Raw genomic sequence first — 20,460 nt, 5'->3', positions numbered from 1 at the left:
TTACATTTAATAGTCGGCTGCCGTAAGGTCCTGCACTTGCTGGGGACCTCTCGGCGGCTGTTTACATCACTAGACTGCACATCGCCTCCTCTATCCCACCACCCGCAAGACCCCTCACAGCCCTGGTGAGATTTCACACCGAGCCCTGGTCAGACCCCGCACAGCCTTCTGATCAACAGCGAATCTAGCTTCATATTATTCTGCGTTGTTGTATTGCTGGGATTTGTGTTCCTCTAGCTGGTGGTATTCTGTATTGTTGGGATTTTTAGTCCCTCTACAGCAGTGGTTCTCAACCTTTCTAGGGCCAGGACCCCTTGGTAACATTTGCCAAGTTGTGGTGACTCCAGAATTAGTAAAGCGCTGGACTCCAGAATTAGTAAGGCGCTGGACTTGGGACTAAAAATAGAAGCACACTCTCAAGAATACAAGCCCTCTCCAGCCCCTGCTACCTGCTCTGTCTTAATGCAGCCTTCTCAGCCCCAGCACTGCTTAGACGCCCACCTCCTGAAGAGCTCACATTGTATGGGAGGCAGGAAGACCGCAGCGGCTGTGAACAGAAAAGTCCTGCTGTACACACTCCACAGCCACTAGATGTTGCTGCAGCGGCCAGGGAGTGTGTATAGCGGCACTTTTATATTCACAGCCTCTGCTGTCCTCCCGCTGACTGACACTGACACGCTAGGAGTAGGCTGAGGAGCCTCTCATCTAGCGCAGCAGAAGTGGATGCTGCGACCCACTTTTGGGTCGCGAACCACAGGTTGAGAACCACTGCTCTACAGCATCTGGGACCGGGCCCTGGTGCTCTATTAATGTCCTAAAATCATTTGCCTGTACTGTTTTAGAAAAATTGGCACGTGACACTAAAAAAAAAGTATTAGTATCGGCAAGTACTTGAAGAAAAAAATATCTGTACTCGTACTCTGTCTTAATAAAATGGTATCTATGCATCCCTAATGTTTAGATAGGGAAAAGCTGATCCAGCTCTGCCCATCCCTACAGCAACAGATCACTACAACAGTGACCTATTCCTACTGATCACAGCAAGTAATAGAATCTGTTGCTGCAGGGATAAATTAGGTTTCCACACCTGATTTCAGGCATCCACATCAGGAAAAAAGGTAAAAGAATATATATCATATATACATAGCGTGTCATTCATGATTTCAAGACCACTTGCTTGCAATAAAATAGATTATATTTTTAAACATGTTAAAAAAATTTTTTTATATAGTTTGACTATATGTATAGAACTACGAATCTCATCTACAGGGTACATTTGTGACACTTTAATTCTTGAAGTATTTAAAATAGGTAGCTGGGGTGGACATATGGCTGCACAAAAGATCCAAATTACTAATTCTGTGCAAAGCACAGAAAATTCAAATACTAAGAAGATACTTAAACTTAGTCCAGTTCATTGAGTCAGAAACTGGCATTAGTAGAGAAAACATTTCTCAGGTAAATGAAGTGCAACCATATGCCGGACCTCCACAGTACCCAAATCATGACAAGAGACTGTAACACCTAAATGAGAGGCAACCTGTTTTTTTTCTATATATCTCTTATTTCATTATGTAATATATTAGATAGATAATGAATAAATGAAAGAAGACACTAAGCTAGCATGCTGGAGTGGGATCCCAGAGGCAAGAGACAAGGAGAGAGAGCGGGGTTTAGACTACAGAAAGCAGCTAAAATTGATAGAGTCATTTATTCCTGGTTTTTCATGGGATCTGGTGGAATCAATTTCATGGGATCTGGTGGAATCACCCTCACATCATATGTTAGAGACACTCCCCACCTTATATCTCAAATTAAAGATCTTGAGGTTCCAGCTGAAACTTTATTAGTAGGCTTAGACGTTGAGGCCTTGTATTCCTCTATACCCCATTCAAAGGGGATCAAAGCTATAGAAAAAGTTCTGGCCTCTCTAGGCACATCTGAATTTGATCATAATACCTTTATAGTCCAATTGCTACAATTTATTTTGACTCATAACACTTTTTCGTTTGGCAACCTCTACCTCCAGGTACAGGGAACGGCGATGGGAACACGATGTGCTCCCTCTTATGCCAACCTGTACCTGGGGGTATGGGAAGAAAACATCTGGTCCAGAGATGACTTATCCCTGTACCTGTGCCACGTTTTGTCGTGGCACAGGTACATAGATGATATCTTGATTCTCTGGACCGGAGGGAAAACGCTCCTGGAAGACTTCGTTGAAGTACTCAACTTCAACGATTATAATCTTAAATTCACCATGAGTGTGGATAAATCGGAGTTACCATTCTTAGATATCTCTATCTGCAGGAGTAAAACCAACAAACTTTACACTAAACTATATAGAAAAAAGACCGCTGTGAACTCCATTTTGGAGGCTAACAGCGCACACCCACAAACTCTATAGAGGAGTATTCCATACGGGCAATACTTAAGAATAAGACGGAATTGCAGTTTAGATAAAGATTTTGAATTGGAAGCAAAGAATCTGAGATATAGGTTACAACAGAGGGGCTACTCGGACAAGATTTTACAAAGGGCATATAACAAAACAAAGGCAAATTATAGATCAACGTGGGTCCATAAGAATAAAATCGAAAGAAATACGAAACAAAATGATCCTTTAAGATTAATAATCACATATAACAGTCAACATGAGACAATTAGAGATATACTGATTAAACACTGGCATTGTCTCATGAAGGATTCTAGGATTTCCAAATTCATCCAGACTAAACCGATGATAACCTATAAAAAATGTCCCTCTTTAAAGGATAAACTGGTCTCGAGTGAATTCATAACAAATAAAAAAACCGCTGTGCTGTAAGTACCCCGGCACATATCAATGTCAGAAATGCAAATTCTGTGCATTTATCCAAACAGGATCTGAGACTATTACCCCTAATGGACAGAGAATAAAATGCAAGCATTTCGCTAACTGCGAAACCAAAGGAGTCATATACCTCCTGAGGTGTTCTTGTGATATGTTCTATATAGGTAAAACCAAGAGAATGTTAAAGAATAGGGTCTCAGACCACATCTCGGACATTGGGGCACACGATCTGAGATCCCCCATTGCCCGACATGTGGTCCATACTCATGGGGGTAGAACCCAGGGCATAAAGTTCTTTGCTATTGACAGGGTGCACATTCCCAGCAGAGGTGGAGATTGGGACAAACTCCTACTCCAAAGGGAATGTAAATGGATTTATTCCACCAGATCCCATGAAAAACCAGGAATAAATGACTATCAATTTTAGCTGCTTTCTGTAGTCTAAACCCCGCTCTCTCTCCTTGTCTCTTGCCTCTGGGATCCCACTCCAGCATGCTAGCTTAGTGTCTTCTTTCATTTATTCATTATCTATCTAATATATTACATAATGAAATAAGAGATATATAGAAAAAAAACAGGTTGCCTCTCATTTAGGGGTTACAGTCTCTTGTCATGATTTGGGTACTGTGGAGGTCCGGCATATGGTTGCACTTCATTTACCTGAGAAATGTTTTCTCTACTAATGCCAGTTTCTGACTCAATGAACTGGACTAAGTTTAAGTATCTTCTTAGTATTTGAATTTTCTGTGCTTTGCACAGAATTAGTAATTTGAATATTTTGTGCAGCCATATGTCCACCCCGGCTAACCATTTTAAATACTTCAAGAATTAAAGTGTCACGAATGTACCCTGTAGATAAGATTCGTATTTCTACGCATATAGTCAAACTATATAAAAAATTTTATCGGTGTTATCCATATCATTGTTTGTAGGAATGGTGGGATCCCCTAATAGGGGAATCATTCTTGTTCATATAATTATCTCGTAGGGGACCCACATTCCAATTAAGTAATTTAAATAATTGAATATTTTGTGCCTGAACCTTCCCTTCCTTTTCCCTGGTTCTCTTTCTTTACACAAAAATATAGAATGTTTTTTTGTGTTTTTATTTTAAAAATGTAACCTCTTCCCAACTGATGGAAGTATTCCGTCACAATCTTTCAGTTAGTTAAAGACCGATGACGGAATAATTCCATCATGTGGGAAAATGAGCGCTGGTCAGTGGAGCAGCTCAGTAGAGAGGCTTCTACCCATTCAGAACTGGTTTATAGTAAATATTTACTACCTCCAGTTTGTGAATTAATGGGAAGCCTCTGAACTGAGCGCTTTACATTCATTTAGAACAGGGGCTGCAGAAAGAGATTTAGGACTCTGTCCTCAATTTCTATTTCAAAAGGGAAATGTCAGGGGTCTGTTTTTAAACCCTGATATTTCTCAGAAGCCCCCCCACGTTAAAATACGGTAAATAAATATAATTAAAATAAATAACACACACATACAGGTGCAACAGTATGCACCATTTTGTGATGTATGCTATGCACATGCACTGTGGTGCATTGTTAGAATGCATCACAGTGCTTGGTGGTTTTTTTTTTCTTTTCAAAATATTACTTTAACTGTATGGCAGCACATGGCAAAGCGTTGTGATACGCTGTGTTGCGACTAAATGTATCCTTTTATCACAACACACGCCAATACAGCGCACAAATGATATTTAATATAAAAGTCGCTTATTTGCAGTTTTGCATTTTTTTACCATTTCGCAAAAAAATGCAATTTAAAATTTACAAATATTTGGTCATATCAATGCCATACATCTTTGTTTTAGATTTAGTCGGAAAAGTATTTGTTTGTGCACTGATACTGATTTGTGTGTTTATCGGTTTAATATTGATTTGATAAACATTTGCGCAATTATCCCAGGCCCTACAAAATTAGTAGCACCATCTTTTTATGCTATCGGGCCTGCGCTTTCAGAAAATATATGGTTTGGGGGGTGTCTTTTACAAATGCGAGCAACGTAGCGGTACAAAAGCAAAACAATGGGAAAAATTGCAAAAATGGTGTGGCCAGCTGAGGTTAACAACTATTGCAGCAGAAAGTGTGTTTTAACACCTTGATTGCCATAAATTGTAGACACATCTTTGGCAGTTGAAGAAACTGAGGGAAATGGGTACGTTAATATTTTTGAGCTTTCTTTCTGAAAATGCTTGGTTTTAGAGAATCCACATAGCAGCCAAGAATTTGTATCACTTACCAAGATCAAGTATGTAGGTCAGGAAGTCTCTATCTTCAAGGGTTACAAATTTATTTTATATATCGAACATAACAAAAAGAAATATATACATAAACACTGTACATTTCTTAACTCTATGCTTTCAAACCCAGTTCCACCAACAGCTGATGTTCTGTATGTAACACACTGTGGCGGGAAACAAGAAACAGGTCTTCATTTTGATAAAAGGGGATTTTTACTGGCATTCAATAATTTACTATGCCCAAATAGCCCTTTTTTTTTTTTTTATTATACAGTAATTAAAACCTGACCCTTGAGCAGCACTTATTTGGCACATAACAGACACACACACATGGAACAAATGATAAAATAAAGGGAAAACAACTAGTTCAAAGTGGAAAAAATGTCAAATCTATTTGCATTACTTTTGTTTTAGAGCAAACAACAACATATAGAGCATAAATTATTTGTTCTAAGTATTGGGTCACATCCAGAATCCACTTTTATTTACAAATAGAAATATTTAAATGAAACCAAAATCAGAAGTTAGAAGCTTGTTATGATACGTACAGAGAGTTAAAAAAACAAAACGGAAGGTCCCCACGCAGCTGAGAAAGGAACGTCTGTGGAATTAGGAGTGAATGGTGTATCAAAGTCGCATGACAGATCAGCTCTTCAGAACGCCTTCTAGAAAGTCCCTCTCAAGCATCTCTTCGATTTTCTGCCTGGCTTTACTAGAGAACATTTTCTGGTTTTCCAGTTTAATATCCTTGTTGGTAAAAGAGTTCTGATAAAGGACTGGACTCCCTGAGTCTCCAACACATCTGCTTGTGACTTTACTATTGAAGACTTGGCTGAGTACATTGAAAAAAGGCAGGAGCTGTTCCATACTGCGAATGGTGGAAATTGTAAGCAAGAGATGTCCTGGGTCCCAATCTAATATTCTCCCTGAGATGTCCTCTTCTGGGTTTTTCTGGGTTACAACAACAAACAATAATGAGCCAATGTTTCCTTTTGATGTGCCAAGTAAAGAATGATTAAAGTACATCAATATCTGCTAATAATTAGCAAAATTTCTGGACTTAGTGTTTGAACAACTAGCAATGGAAATGCAAATAATTCTGCTTTTTGAACACAGTAATTTAGACATATTATACCTTGTAGTTAAAGGAAACCTGTCATATGAAAAGCATTGGGCTGCCATTGCTGACCTCTACTGAAAGTACCAGTTGGCTGACCCTCTGGCTTCAATACTGTGATTAACCCATTTAGGACAAGTATTTAGCCTCTGACATCACAACTCATATCCTTCACACTTGTTCAGGGTCAGCAAGTCAAAAGGATCAGCATAACAGTGAGGAAACTAGCTGATACTGATACTTTGGCTGTAGTCCTTAGGAGGAGGGTGTTGGGCAAAATAGAAGGTAAGAGAAACTCTCCCCAGAGGTATACAGGCAGCAATAACAACCTGACAGAGGTTCAAACCTTTCCTTACTCTACCTAGAACACAAAAGAAAAAAAGTTTTTTTTGTCTGGATTCCAGAGTTACCTGAACATCATCAGAAACTGTGTGGTGCCTGACCTGTAGAGAACCAGAGACTGCTATCTGTAGATTGGACCCTAATCTCCTCAACCTCCCATGTAGTGGTTAGCGCTTCTGCCTTGCAGCACTGGGGGTCTCTGGTTCGAATCCCAGCCAGGTCACTATCTGGAACATGGAGACGGCTTCCAGTTCAATCAAGAAGACGGGCCTCGGGTAATGACATGCTACCTGATTGCCTAGGAAACCAGCGCCATGCTACCGGAATTACTGGTAACGGTGCTCGGTATCATCGAGTACCGAAATAGTCGATACCAAAAAGACTATCTGTGCATCCCTAGTATATTTAGCGGTGCAAATAAGAAGTTCATTGTTAGGATTCATATATACTTTATTGGTAAATGACAGTTATACCTTGGCCCTTTTCCTCAAAAGTTTTGCTAGTCGAACCACGTATGGTTTGAATTCCCTTTGATGTGTCCCTTGCCGTCGGACCTCTAAACCGGAGTCATCCGAGGCTTCTGGAATAAATGCCCAGCGATACCTAAAACGTAGAGTATGATATTCCATTACAAGCCCAATAATGAATTTGAGAACAAAGGAAGAAGTCGTACAATAAAAGACAATTCAATGCTTGAAAAACCCACCAGCACAATGTACGGAGAAAGATAACCATGTATACTCATTGACCTATCTTTAGACAACAGCTGCCATTAGTGTGTGATTTATATAAGTGTTTTTTTAAATGTCTACCACCAGTACAATGTAATGTTGTGGAAAGAAAAAAAAAATGAATCTGTTTAGCTGTAGCTGGTAACAAGAAAGGAAAAAAAGTATTCAACTTACATCTGAAACTGGGGTAAATTATCAGAAGGTAGTGCCAGGGCTAGGTCCAGGAATTTACAAGCTGACAGGTAAAGGTTTAGCCAACGCTGGCTGTTATATGATGTTGAGAAGCCATTTCCACCGGTATATGTGGTCTCCAGAGCAGCAACTGACGGTCCAGAAGTTCTACAGGGGAAGAACAGGTCACTGGTAAGTTAACTAGAAGGGCATTAATTACTTTACACAGCACTGAATACTCTTATGTCACTATTGATAGGAATATACCTGCTTATGTCTTCATCAGCAGTAAGTTCCTGCTCCATCAACAAAAATACTTGTACCTGATAAAATATACCAAGAATTACTTTTACCCCTTTTATTTAAAAACAAACATACTTTGACCATAAGAGCATTGCAAAGAGTTTTTTGGCCTCTACATCAAACTAAATAGCCCAGACGTGCCCTTAGGTAAGGTTCTTTTATAGTTTCCCCAAGCAGGACATGATTAGAAATAAGGAGATGTAGGAATTGAAGCTCCGCACCAATTAAAATAGTCCAGATCAATTTTTATTTCATTGGGGACAAGGGACTTTCAAGTAGGGTAGCCAACACATTTTGGGGGTCCAAAAAACACCCCCTTCATCAGGTAATGAGAGAAATCATGTATGTGGACTAAAATACCTGCAGCTTGAAAGTTGTATTGTGTTGTGAAGGTTGTACTTCAGGCTTCTCAACAACTGGGTTTGATTAAACCAGCTGCTCACAATCCTGAAGTACTTCCATCACAACACAACTTTCAATCTGCAGGGCTTGTAGTCCACATAGATGAATGAAAGAAATCATGTATGATGAAGAGGGTGTCTTTTGGAACCCTGTTGACTACTCTACTTGAATGTTCCTGACACTAATGAAATAAAGTTGTATCTGGACTATTTTAATTGGTGTAGCACTTCAATTCCTACATCTACTACTGTGTTCACTGTCAAGCCAGATCACACATGTTTCACATCACTTGACTACTGTTGGATGAGAAACACAAAGAATAACCATGCAGGTCCAGGGCTTTCTTTGCACATTTCCAAATATGAACAGAAATAAAGGACAGACAAACACTGAGTACCCACCAGTTCAGTGATCATAGTTGGCCATAAGGAGGTGAGGTGCTGAGGAGAAATTCGAAGGAGCAATACCCGAAAAAACAGAAACACTTGGGAATGAAGGGTGGGCACTTGGGGCAACCGCAAGCTCTCCACTAGCCTTTCTTTAAAACAAAGATAGGCAACGTTGATTGTTCATTGAAAAAAAAAAAACAGACAATGTATTAAGTTAATTTGTTCTACTCTCTGAAAATGAAGTCTAATCCATCAAGTCTCTACAATCTGAATAGTGCATAAATGAAACAAACTGCCATTTACCTTCTACATGATCTGCACATTTAGATCAAGTGGGAAACAGAAAAATTGATGTTTTGAATTTTCAGAGACATTTTTGATAAATCCTAAACTGGCAAAAAAAACTTATCATCGGATAGTTCAACCTTTGTGTAATCTCCTTTAGATTTACCAACAACTAGGTAGTGTAATAATGACCTACCTAGCAGTCCATTGCATTTAAATCCAATCAAGTAGACTCTTATGCTAATTCGTTGTTTGTAAATCTAAAGAGAATTGTTCAATCAGAATGTAACATGCAGCCAGGATATGGTCAACCTACAGTAAGGCCAAATGGCTCAATCTGATTTTTTTTTTTGTATCCAGGGTATAAGTAAATATTAAACCAAAGTCTAAATGCAGTCAAACCCCAAATTAGTAACACAGTAAGATATACAATGACCAATAGATTTTTATTATATAATGTCAGCATGTTGCACTTATTTCTCACCTTGTATATCTGGCAGGAATTTCTGGTACTGATCAATCTCACTGCTGAAGATGGCAAATGCAAGTCTCTTTAGCAGCATTGCTCTCTGCTCCAGCTCTGCATCTCTGTTAGAGAACAGACCGAGGGAACTGCTTTGAGCAACGGTAACACGTGCTGCAATACAATGGTAGTGTTGTTAACAATGAATGCATGCCTGTATATACCCTTCTAAGAATTATTTATCTTTCTCTAATAGCCAGATAGTGACAACTACAAATAGAAATGTAACTTCTCACAAATTGTAGTTTACAAAGAGGGGAAGAGTAAACAACTTACTCATTAAGTCACGAAATGTGGTTTTGTCATGTGTCATCAGATGGTCCATGATTGCCCTCCAGCTACAAGACATAATTAAAATTGTTTATTAGGAAAACAGGAATTTGCCTTATCCAGTTGCTTATCGTTGGAAAGGTAGATAAACAAAATATTATATTAAAACAAAAATAAATTATCTCCATAAGTCAATAATGAGCATGTGCTAGAAGTTTGCTTTCAACTAAGCAATGAAACATGCAAGCTTTGGCCATATTCTAACTGCATAGGAATGAGAACAGAGGGTCTTATGGTGTTAATATGTATGTCATTACATCAAATCTAAGGTATCGAAACATCTTTATGCAACAGCTGAATCATAAACTGTGTGTGTAAGGGATTTTAGTAGTAAGTGAACTCCAGAGTGAAGTTGTAAAAAAAGTAACGTTTGGCGTTTACCAAGATTACCCGCCTGTCCTCACCATTCTGCCCTCTTAAAGAAACCAAACCATTATATTGTCATCCGTCACAATTCCCTCATGAACAAATGCTCCAGTCTGAATATTTCACATTTTAAAATCAAAAGTCTCTAAAAGAATCTACATTTTAGTATTAAAATCAAGTCATTTCACATGCAAGCTGTAGGAAGAGTGAAGAGTCTTACTGACTGACGCAGGAACTGTCCATCTGGAAGAAGTTGTGATCCATAAAAAGGTCAAATGCTTCCTTCTTCCACGTCCGCCTGGTGTACTGATAGCCGCTGAGGCTACTCAATAGCTGTACACAGGCTCGGTAACTGGGAGCATTATGAGCACTGAAACAATGAAGTACAGTTATTGATAATGGTCTTATTGGGAAGGTGACGAATTTATCACAAATCTCACTTTTCTCTGCTATATACCTACATACAGAGACACAGGGGCGTCCTGAGGCTCGGTGTCACCCGGAGCGGGGACCGGGTGACACCCCGCCGTGACGTCATCACGCACGTGCAGTAATCTCATTGACGCCTGCCATCTTGGCTGATGGAGGCCGGCAGAGAGAGGAGGGGACGTTCACCCGGCGGGATGAGGTATGCCGCCGGGTCCCCTCCTCTCTCCTGACATGACCAAGTGCCCGACTTTTTAGAGGGGGTGACTGTCAGTCATTTTGGTGTCACCCGGGTGCGGGCCGCACCCCCCTTGTGACGCCACTGCAGAGACATACTAAATTATACCTAGCCTGGCACATATTTCAGCCCTATTAGGTGTATGTCTGTCTGCCTCCATTAAACTGAAAACTGTAGTAGCCATAGACAGGCTGAGCAGACAACCATAGCACAGCTTGTAAGATACCACGTCTTTTAAAAGGACCAAGTCTGGAGGTTCCAGGGTAAAATGTGTAGTGAAAATATATCAATTATAGCTATATACAGTAGATATGCAGTTACAAGGATATCCATTACACTCATTATGAAGTCAGAATTGTCCACATCTTCCTCGTCAACTGCCTCAAAGGGATGCCTCTCCAGCCAGTCTCTACTCTACCAACAAAAAGCCAAATACTTACTTTCCCAGTGAACGCTTTAAAGGACACATGGTGCCACTATGGTGTAAGCAGACGCAGTTAAAGGAGAGCTACAGAACCACATCTGGTCGGTGATTCGATCATGCATATTTTCCCCAGTTCTATTGCATTGTGGACATCGGTTACTAGATCTGGTTCTGTAGCTCTTCCATTTGGCATTTTGTTGGTAGAGTAGGAAGTGACCAGAGACTGATCACTATAAACACAGTTCGATACTTACTGCAATGTATACATACCTAGAATCCCTGTTTCTATGCAAAGTTTGCTGAACTTGTGTAAGCGTGCATAGCAGTGTGCATAGGGTTGATTGAGAATATTAGGTGTTAACATAAGATCACACCCTTCTAGTACCTCTAATGGGTTATATAGCTAAATGCTGCTTGTATTTAAGCACATATATTATTTTTGGGTTCTTTTGAGTAGTGGGTCGATGACCAGACCTGGTTCTGTGTCATTTTACCCTATATTGGCAATATATGTCCATTAAAGTAGACCATGCACATGCAAATTTCCTGACACCAATACATGGCAGCATACAATGGGGCGGAGCCAATGGGGCGTCAGGAAAGGAAAATTACCGATAGGTAAGTATACAATTTTCCGTTTTCCTGACACCAATACATGGCAGCATACAATGGGTATGGCTCCGCCCCATTGTATGCTGCCATGTATTGGCGTCAGGAAAGTAAAATTACCGATAAGTATACAATTTTCCGTTGTTTGGTATTTTGCTGGAAGAATAGGGATTGGCCAGAAAGGGATTACTTTGACACAACTGGTCAACTTAAACATGTACTACAATATATTTGAAGGGTTCATTAGGAAGCTCTAGATCCTGTAGTGATCGTCTTGTCGCATAAGGTTATTACCAATAGAAGAACAATATCAAACTGACAAGATCTCAAGACAAAAATCTGGTACTTTGATGTATGTGACCATCCATAATAAGGTTGCAAATCACTGCTGTAGTGTGCAGAAATGTAATATAAAAGCTATTTCTACAGAAAACAAACAGTCATCAATATTGAAGATGCACAGAAATATTACCTGTGATTACGTAAATAAGGTACTACGTAGTGCATGATATTGACAAGTAAAGGAATAACTTTCTCCTTTTCATCACTGTAAAACACCATATCCAACAAATGAGCAAGAACCTGGCGAAAGACAAAAACAGTACACAAAAGAGCCAACATGAGCACAAAAGCGTATTTTGCACATTATTATGATGCTTTCATTAAAAAAGGAGGATATGAGAAGCGTTTCTACATAGAGTCAGAGCAAGAGCCCTAAGGAACAGAGATTTAGTGGCGGCGTCTACCTCCGTAACCTTTGCTGCACTACAGGGGATCATTTTTATCAAAGGAAGAATATGTATATTGTGCATTGTTAGTCAGTTTACAGTAAAGCGTCCCTAAAGCCAAAACCTTTTGGTTAGAGTAGGGAAGGGAAGCTCTGTCATTTTTTTTTTCTGCTGACTGAATCCCCACTAAGGAGATCCACTCTCGCAGGTCCTGGAGACCATTGTCCCCAGGACTGGACAACAGAGAGCTTCGAATAGGAACATTTACTAAGGTGATAACTGTCTAGCAGGGGACTACTAAGGTGATAACTGTCTAGCAGGGGACTATCCTCTCACTTTCTGTTGGGTCTCCAGGACAAGAAAAAGTTAAGGGAAATCCCCACAAAGGGACTAATATTACAAAAAAAGAAGTTTGACCGGGTTTCTTTTTTTTAAAATTCCCTACACAATCAAAGCCAAAAAAAAGGTTATTTTTAGGTGTACTTTATAGAGGAACAAAAATCAGTATCCACAAAGGGGAGCAGATGGTAAAGAACTAGTCACCTGTATTGCCTTTGGTCTTCCTGCAGCTGATCTTTCCACATTGCTAACTTTCCATACTTTGTTCTGCACTGTCTCTGTGTGGAATTGGTCATCTTGGAAGAGGCAGGCTTTGCTTCCTCATGTCACAGCCTCCACCGTGGAGAACAGTGAGCAGTACCGTAGTGACATCACCAAACTTTACTTCTAATCTCCTGAGACTAGCAGCGCCCTCGATTTTACACTGCACATATACAGCTATGAGGTAGTAGGCACAGTGGTCTCTAGGTACATATACCAGGAAGTGCTCTGCTATTTCATACAAGGAGTTCCTGACAAAAGTAAATTTTCCAGGGTTTTGCTTAGGCCTAGATACTTTTAGATGTTCCCTATAACATAGCAAATCTTTACTTCCACTTCAGGTCCCCTTTAAGTATGTGTACTGTATAGTAGATATCATTAACAAAAGTGTATGTTGTGAGGCCATGTCTGACATGTTTTAGCTGGGCCAACAAAACTGTGCAACAGCCTTAAATAGCTAGTCGCTATTCTTACCTCAGAGAGTAATGTAAGTGCATGTACACTATACACTGAAGGGGTGATGTGTGATATTTCCATGGCTGGAGACAGCATGATGTCTGGAAGAATGGAAGAAGAATGTATTAAAAAAGGACCTGTTAGTTAAAGACTCCAGTTCTGTATTGTTAAGACATTGATACTCAACCATAATTATACCTTCAACATCTGATTCAAGAGTGGTGCCATCCACTGTTATTTTTGGCGATGGCTTCACCTCCAGGTTCCTCCTTAACCAGGTAGTCTGCTCCAGTGATGACCCTGCAATTGCGCCAATAGCATCTACAATTTTGTGTGTGACATCCTGAAGAGACAGATTAAAAAAATCAACATGAAAAATAATGTACAGAATTATGTACAAGTATTTCCATTTACATAGAGACAAAGAATTTGATATATTTTTATACAAAACGTTAACGGGAAACCTTAAGTAAATGTACACTAGTGTAAGCAGCAACATTCTCCTCTTGGCGTTACAACATGAAAAGCCCTGATTCATATAGCATTTGGGGGACCACAGGGGATCACCTACCTCTGGCACCATTAGCTTTCAGTTATAAATGTGCACGAGACCAACTGAGATCCCAGTTTTAACTTGGTTAGGTAACTTGGTAAGTTTGCAGTGTGTGGGGTAATTCCACTGCAAGGGTTAATAATAATTATACGAGTTCTTCTTGAGAGCCGATTCAAGAGGGGTCAGCCTCTGGAACGCGCTGTATCGCAGCATTTTTGCAGATTGCACTGGACCGGAACGCAGGCACTGATGTGCCACACGTTTTGGTACGGGCGATCACACTGTGGGTGGGGTTTCGTGGCTGCGGTGCCATTGACTTCAAATGCACAGCCACGCCTCCTCCTGCCCCTGAATGCAGGAAGCTGGCCGAAATGCGATACAGTGCATTCCAAAGGCTGACCGCTCTGGAACGCACTGTTTATGGTGTGAACCGGCTCTCAATGTGCATGGCTAGCAGCAGAGGCATAACTAGAACCTTCAGGGCCCCGGTGCAAGAAACTATGAAGGCCCCCCCAACCCCCCGCCGCCATGGCACTGTGTGGTTAACAGGAAGGCTGCCGAGGTCCGCAGCAAGCGCGGGACCTCAGGCAGCCACTTCAGTTAAAAAATTTAGTGCCGGTGTTCTGTCGAGAACGCTGACCCAGTATCCGCGCTTGCGCACAGATGGGATTATTGAGGAAACCGGCATTTATTTACAAAGTATTTTGTTTAAATCGTTAATTGTGACCGTTAATAATATGTCGTCCATGGCAGTAAATGATGGATGGAATATTATTATCGGTCACAATTAACGATTTGCATAAAATACTTTGTGCATAAATCCCGGTTCCCTCAATAATACTGGTCTGTGCAGAAGCGCAGATGCTGAGGTCGGCAAATTCGACTACGTCGGCATCCTTGACAGAACACCAGTATCTGCGTTTAGTATCGGGGCATTTTCACGAGTATGAGTACTGAAAATGCCCAGTATTGGCGGGTGCATTTTCACGCGTTAGAAAAAAGAAGAGGCAACGTTGAAGTAATAGTCATAACAGGACTCACATTCTTGATGGAGAAAAGGCAGAAAATCACGAAGACCAGAGTGGGTTTCTGTACCGGGAGAATGCCGGCGCTGTCACGGAGAGAGGGGAGCCAGAAGGGGGAGCCACACTGTCACGTTGGAGAGAGCTAGAAGAGGCGCCGCTGGTTGTCCCGTTAACAGTACGCTATACCTCTGCGTCTGTCTCCTTTGCACTACGCCAGTTCGTCCCGCCCCCTAGCGCATGCGCCGTGTGGGCATAGGGCTTCCTATGCTTCTCACTAGCCTGGCGTTACAGCAAAGCGCCCGAAAATCAGCGCACACGCGCCTCCAAGTTTGTCTCTAAGCAACCGCCCATGAACGCTGCGGGCAGCTTGAGGGATCTGCAGGCTCTCTTTCTCTCCGCCCCCCCCCCCCCCCAACTGTCGGAATGCCAGGGCCCGGTCGCGATTGCAACTGCTGCGATCCTGGTAGTTCCGCCAGTGGCTAGCAGACAGGGGTTATCACCTTCCCTTATTTTTCCCAAAACTAAAACAAGGTTTTGGCTTTGGTTCTACTTTAAAACCAGGATTGTCCGAAATGTGTCTAGCATTGTCCGTGGCTGTCAGAATATAAACAGCCGGCAGGGAATATTGCTCCATCCATGCTGTTAAGGATGGATGGGGGAATCAAAGATTTCTCTTGTTCAGCTTGAGGAACAGAATGAGAAAAATTGCGATGTGTATGACTAGCTTCAGAATTAAGTTTTATCAGATGTGTTCAATTCTGAGTGTATGGGGTGCAAATAATCACCCTAGGATAACAAAGCTGGGATAGGTAAGCTGGCTGTGATGATTAGGTTTGCATGATTTCTCCATGACGAATGCAATCTTAAATCTGGCATCAAAGTTCACGTTATTGATATCCTCTTGATATATGTTTGCACCGGATGAGCTAAGCCTATATGTGTCAAGTGTGCAGTGATCCTTCTTATATAAAGTTACAGTCATCTAATGTGAACTCAGTAATTAATGATCTATATAAAATGTACAATCTGAACAAGCACATGGATTTCTTACCTGCAGGTCTCTCTGGTCCTTCTTATTGTCAAGAGTGGGGTTCTTCATAATGAACTCATTCAAAACTCTGCAATGTGTAAATGAATACCAATAATATTGATGAATGAATGCTTTCACAAATAAAACATTAGGAATTGAGCATCTCTCATTGCTAGAGCTGTATGAAACTATTTTATTGCTGGATTATCTTAATGCTGAACTTTAACCTTGCTTTGCAGTTGGACAGGCTCATCTCCTGTACTGAAATTGCGGACTCTGATGTCACTGCACACTGTGAGATTCCCTGTTATGTGCATTAGAAGCTGCAGCAAGTTAAATAGAGCCTGCCTCATTTCCTGGCTGGAGGATGTCCAGCAACACCTAACCCTTTCCTTAAAAGAGAACTATGGGGTAACCTTTTTATCCCATAGTTCTCTTAAGGGTCACGGGAGGACATATACTAACCTCCTCCCGTGACCCAAAGCTCAGTATATAGCGGCCTATTGCCCGCTATATACCAAGAACGCCACAGCCGGGGTGGATCCTGACAATGCTGTTGAGATCCATCCAGCTGGCTAAATGACAGTTGGCTCTGCCTATCGTGAGGCAGAGCCAGCTGTGCCCGCCTCCTCCCCCGTCCGTCCCTCCAGTCAGGGCTGGAGGATCGGAGCTGGGAGGGGGAATCCCGGCAGGGAGCCGTGACTGACAGTCACTGCTCTCCGCAGGGAGGTGATCGGGAAGTGAGCGATGTTCGATCCTTTCCCGATCTATAGAGCCGACGTGTGACAGTTTCATTGTCACACATCAGCTCTAACTATGAGGACGAGTGTAAATCACTCACCTTTAACAGTTTGACTGTACCTGACCTACCGCCTTCATTCATTGGATTTTATTTGCATAGCAAAGTGACCTCAAGTGCACTTTGATTACTATATAGTAACCTGAACAAATAGAGTGTCACTTTTTCATTTATGAATTGATACTAAGCCTGCAATGTTTTTTATATGATTTTAATGTGGCTTTAATTATTTCCTGTTATATTTGTGCAATCATTATTAAAGATTTGTATTTTGACATAGGAGACAGAATTTGCTTATACATATCACTGATGGGATGATCTCTGTTGAGAAGGAATTTTGTTTGTACTGTTTGTAAACGTTTTACATATAGCCAGCAGAGTACTCATACCAGGCTTGTACGTCTGTCTATTTTAATGTAATCTTCTTCCTTTGACGTTCTTGTATATAAGTTAGCCACAGACGTGTGTTGGCTTGAAATGTCATATGTTACCAATTATAATTAGAAGCTAAAAATCAGATTAGTGCACACAAGCCCTCCTGATCTAAAGGTAAGTATTTGGCAAAGAGATGCTGCAAGTTTGTGAAATGTGTGATATTCCCATTTTTGTTAGTACACTGGCTTTGTCAGTTCTTTTTAAAGACCATTTCATTATGTATACAGAAAGCACACATCATAACAATTAGTAACCTTACCCTAATATAAGGAACTGGCCAGGGGCTGGTAGACTGAGCTGGTTTGAGTCTTTTAGCAGGATGAGAAAAGAAGCCCAACTGTCTACCAGATTAGAGACCGGAATCCTGAAAGTTAATTATGTATGGGTCACATGAAGAACAATAGAAAAAAAATACATTATAAATAATTTGCTAGAATATCGTATTACATTTACATTACAGACGTGACCTGGGGCAAATGAATGATTAAAAGGAACAATCCACTAAGAAGTGATATTCTAGATATAGGTGCAAACTGGTGGGCTCTGTTTTCATATGTCTTGGCTACTCCAACAACAAGATCTCCTTCCTTAAAGTGACACTAAAGTCAGGAGTTAAATTAAAAAAATGCATTCAAGTAACTTAACTATTAACAAAAATGTATCTTATTTGTGTATCACTCGGCTGTAGATCCTCAAATCATCTCTGAATTCATGCTGACACTGTCCTTCCTTCTGGAGGGTGGCTGCTTTTGTTTCCCATGGTCCCTGTGTGTGTTGTAAAGTAGCCACAGCTCCAAGATCACTCACGTGATGGACTACAATCTCAATACAAACAGGAGATTTGTAGTCCATCACAGGAGTGAGCTTGGAACTGTGGATTCTTTATAAACACACACAAGGACCATGGGGAATAAAGGTACCTCCAGAAGTAAGGACAGTGTCAGCACCAATTCAGAGATGATTTGATACAGCCAAGTGATGTTAATAGTTAAGGTACTTTAATGTATTTTTAAGGTTTAACTCCTGAGTTTAGTGTCACTTTAATCCTCTGTTGCCATTCATCTGGAAGTATGTGTGTTCTTGTCTATCTGCCCACCTCCTGTTACATCCTCCAAAATCTAAAATACATTTGAAAAAAATCCAAAAGAGATGGTGAGTAATGTAATAAAGGTTTCAAGAAGTGAGCAGACCCAGGAACTCGAACACAGACATCTCTATACTGAGATAAACTGTCAGGTGGTTCAACTCTGCAGCATCTACCTAAAACTGAAATATCAGTTGGCCTAATCCTTTGAAAGGGAACTCTAGGCAAATATTTAAACAAAACAAAAAACAACAAAAAAACACTTTAAAAAAATCCATTTGTGTATTTATATAAAAAAATGAAACGTACTTCAAAAACTAATATAAGAAGGTAGTAATCTGCTCACCTGGCTAGTGCAATGTCAACACTGAACCACAACTGAAACACAACTTCTTGCCAACACCAAGTAATAAAAGTCCCAAAAAGTCAGCATCCAACCTTAATCTGATCTTTATGCTTTTTTTTTTTTTTTACAGCATGTCAGTTAAAAAGGACATCAACGCTAAATAGGTTTTGGACAATCTTGGCCTTGAAGTAGAATGGAAGCCAAAACCTTTTTTTTTTTTTTAGTTGTGGATAGAAAAAAGGGAGGTATACCCTGTCAACTTGATTTGCAGTCTGTGTCCCATTGGGAGATTTCCTTTCACTTCCTGTCCAGAAGGTAGAGGAAAACCCTCCACTCGATACAAAACTCAATAAAAACTTCAGTTCCACTTTACGCTTTAGATCGGATCAAATTTAAACGCTGGCTTCTTTTGGACTCAAATCAAATGCTAGGATAACTGAATTAACTCTTTCTAAGAATTAGTTTTCTATAATGTACTGCAAATCAAAAATCAGATTAAAAGTGTGGTTATGCACTGTAAGCCAGTCATAGATGGAGCAACCCCTACAAGCTAACATGGTTTCAGGCACAGGGAGCAGAAGAGGGCAGCTCACAGGATTTGGAAGCTCAGGAAGGACATAAATCCTTATTCATAGTCCAATGAGCAGGCAGGTGTTACAGGAAGCTGCATTGGACATATTGGTGTCACTACCCTGGCTATGCAGTTATGAAAAGGTCTGTTAAATCATACATGTTAGCTGAAAAGAATAAAAAATATGATGGCAGATAACAAAGCTCATGTATTTTAATGGTGTATTTAGCTGTTGGGCTGGAGTTCAGATTCAATACCCTGTTAACAGTGGCTGTAAAACATTTCACCACAAGGCAGCATTGTATGAGGTAAGAAGGGTAAAGTGATATATAAAAGTCCCTGAGTTATATTTTACTTCACCGAAACAATAGCACAAATATTTCAGTAGCCACCTCTGTAAGAAAATAGCATCCACTTATTAACTGCATGCCACTTACATACATAAAATGAGATAGTATCAAATATATTTCCTCATACAAAAACTATTCATCTACACGACCAATCAAATTACTAGCACACATTTGTGCTCTAAAAATAAATCTGTTTCCAAGGCAGACCTTCAAAAGAAAAATGATCATGGTCTAAAGGAATACAATGTAAGATTAACAGTTACAAGGAACCACAAAGGGCATATTAAAATAACAAATTAAAAAAAGAGAAGGTGGGGGTGGGGGGGCTATCATGCAAGTAATACTTAAAACGTTAGTCTTACCTCTGGACATAGGCATAAAAGAACTGTAACATGCAGACCTCAAGTGAAAGGTGCTTCTAAAAGATTAAAATCAGAGGAAACGGCTTAGCGACAAAATAATACTGCGTGTTAATGTGGCTTCCAAGTGCCACATAGCTAAGAAAATGTATTCAAAAGGCTTACTGCAACTTTTCATGCACAAACCACAGCACACATACCAGAGCTAGACAAAATAATCCATTGACAAAGATCTGGTTTATCATTTAATCAAAATGGCTTCCCAGCAGAAGATTTTTTTGCTAATGTATTCTGATTATATATATATATACACATATACACACATATACATATATATATATATATATATATATATATATATATATATATATATATAT

The 20,460-nt window shown here is 40.2% G+C and overlaps 1 protein-coding gene across 1 annotated transcript in view; it reads right to left on the bottom strand.

Annotated features, from left to right (window-relative positions):
* Window positions 1-5,627: 5,627 nt before the first annotated feature.
* The window catches only part of DOPEY1 (dopey family member 1), an 80,907-nt gene continuing 66,074 nt past the window's right edge, over window positions 5,628-20,460 (bottom strand). Inside the window, exons 25-38 of the mRNA XM_018560868.1 lie at window positions 20,087-20,142; window positions 17,633-17,737; window positions 16,161-16,227; window positions 13,730-13,874; window positions 13,550-13,632; window positions 12,220-12,329; window positions 10,271-10,420; window positions 9,631-9,692; window positions 9,316-9,468; window positions 8,559-8,695; window positions 7,720-7,775; window positions 7,456-7,620; window positions 7,024-7,153; window positions 5,628-6,042 (exon numbers count right to left, since the gene is read on the bottom strand). Of these exons, the coding sequence (XP_018416370.1) occupies window positions 5,737-6,042; window positions 7,024-7,153; window positions 7,456-7,620; window positions 7,720-7,775; window positions 8,559-8,695; window positions 9,316-9,468; window positions 9,631-9,692; window positions 10,271-10,420; window positions 12,220-12,329; window positions 13,550-13,632; window positions 13,730-13,874; window positions 16,161-16,227; window positions 17,633-17,737; window positions 20,087-20,142 (1,725 nt within the window). The 3' untranslated portion in view covers window positions 5,628-5,736. The remainder of the gene's footprint in view (window positions 6,043-7,023; window positions 7,154-7,455; window positions 7,621-7,719; window positions 7,776-8,558; window positions 8,696-9,315; window positions 9,469-9,630; window positions 9,693-10,270; window positions 10,421-12,219; window positions 12,330-13,549; window positions 13,633-13,729; window positions 13,875-16,160; window positions 16,228-17,632; window positions 17,738-20,086; window positions 20,143-20,460) is intronic.

This window comes from Nanorana parkeri, unplaced genomic scaffold, assembly GCF_000935625.1.
Source record: "Nanorana parkeri isolate BGI_ZX_2015 unplaced genomic scaffold, ASM93562v1 scaffold483, whole genome shotgun sequence".
Taxonomy (NCBI): domain Eukaryota; kingdom Metazoa; phylum Chordata; class Amphibia; order Anura; family Dicroglossidae; genus Nanorana; species Nanorana parkeri.
This window is presented reverse-complemented; position numbering and strand designations above follow the sequence as displayed.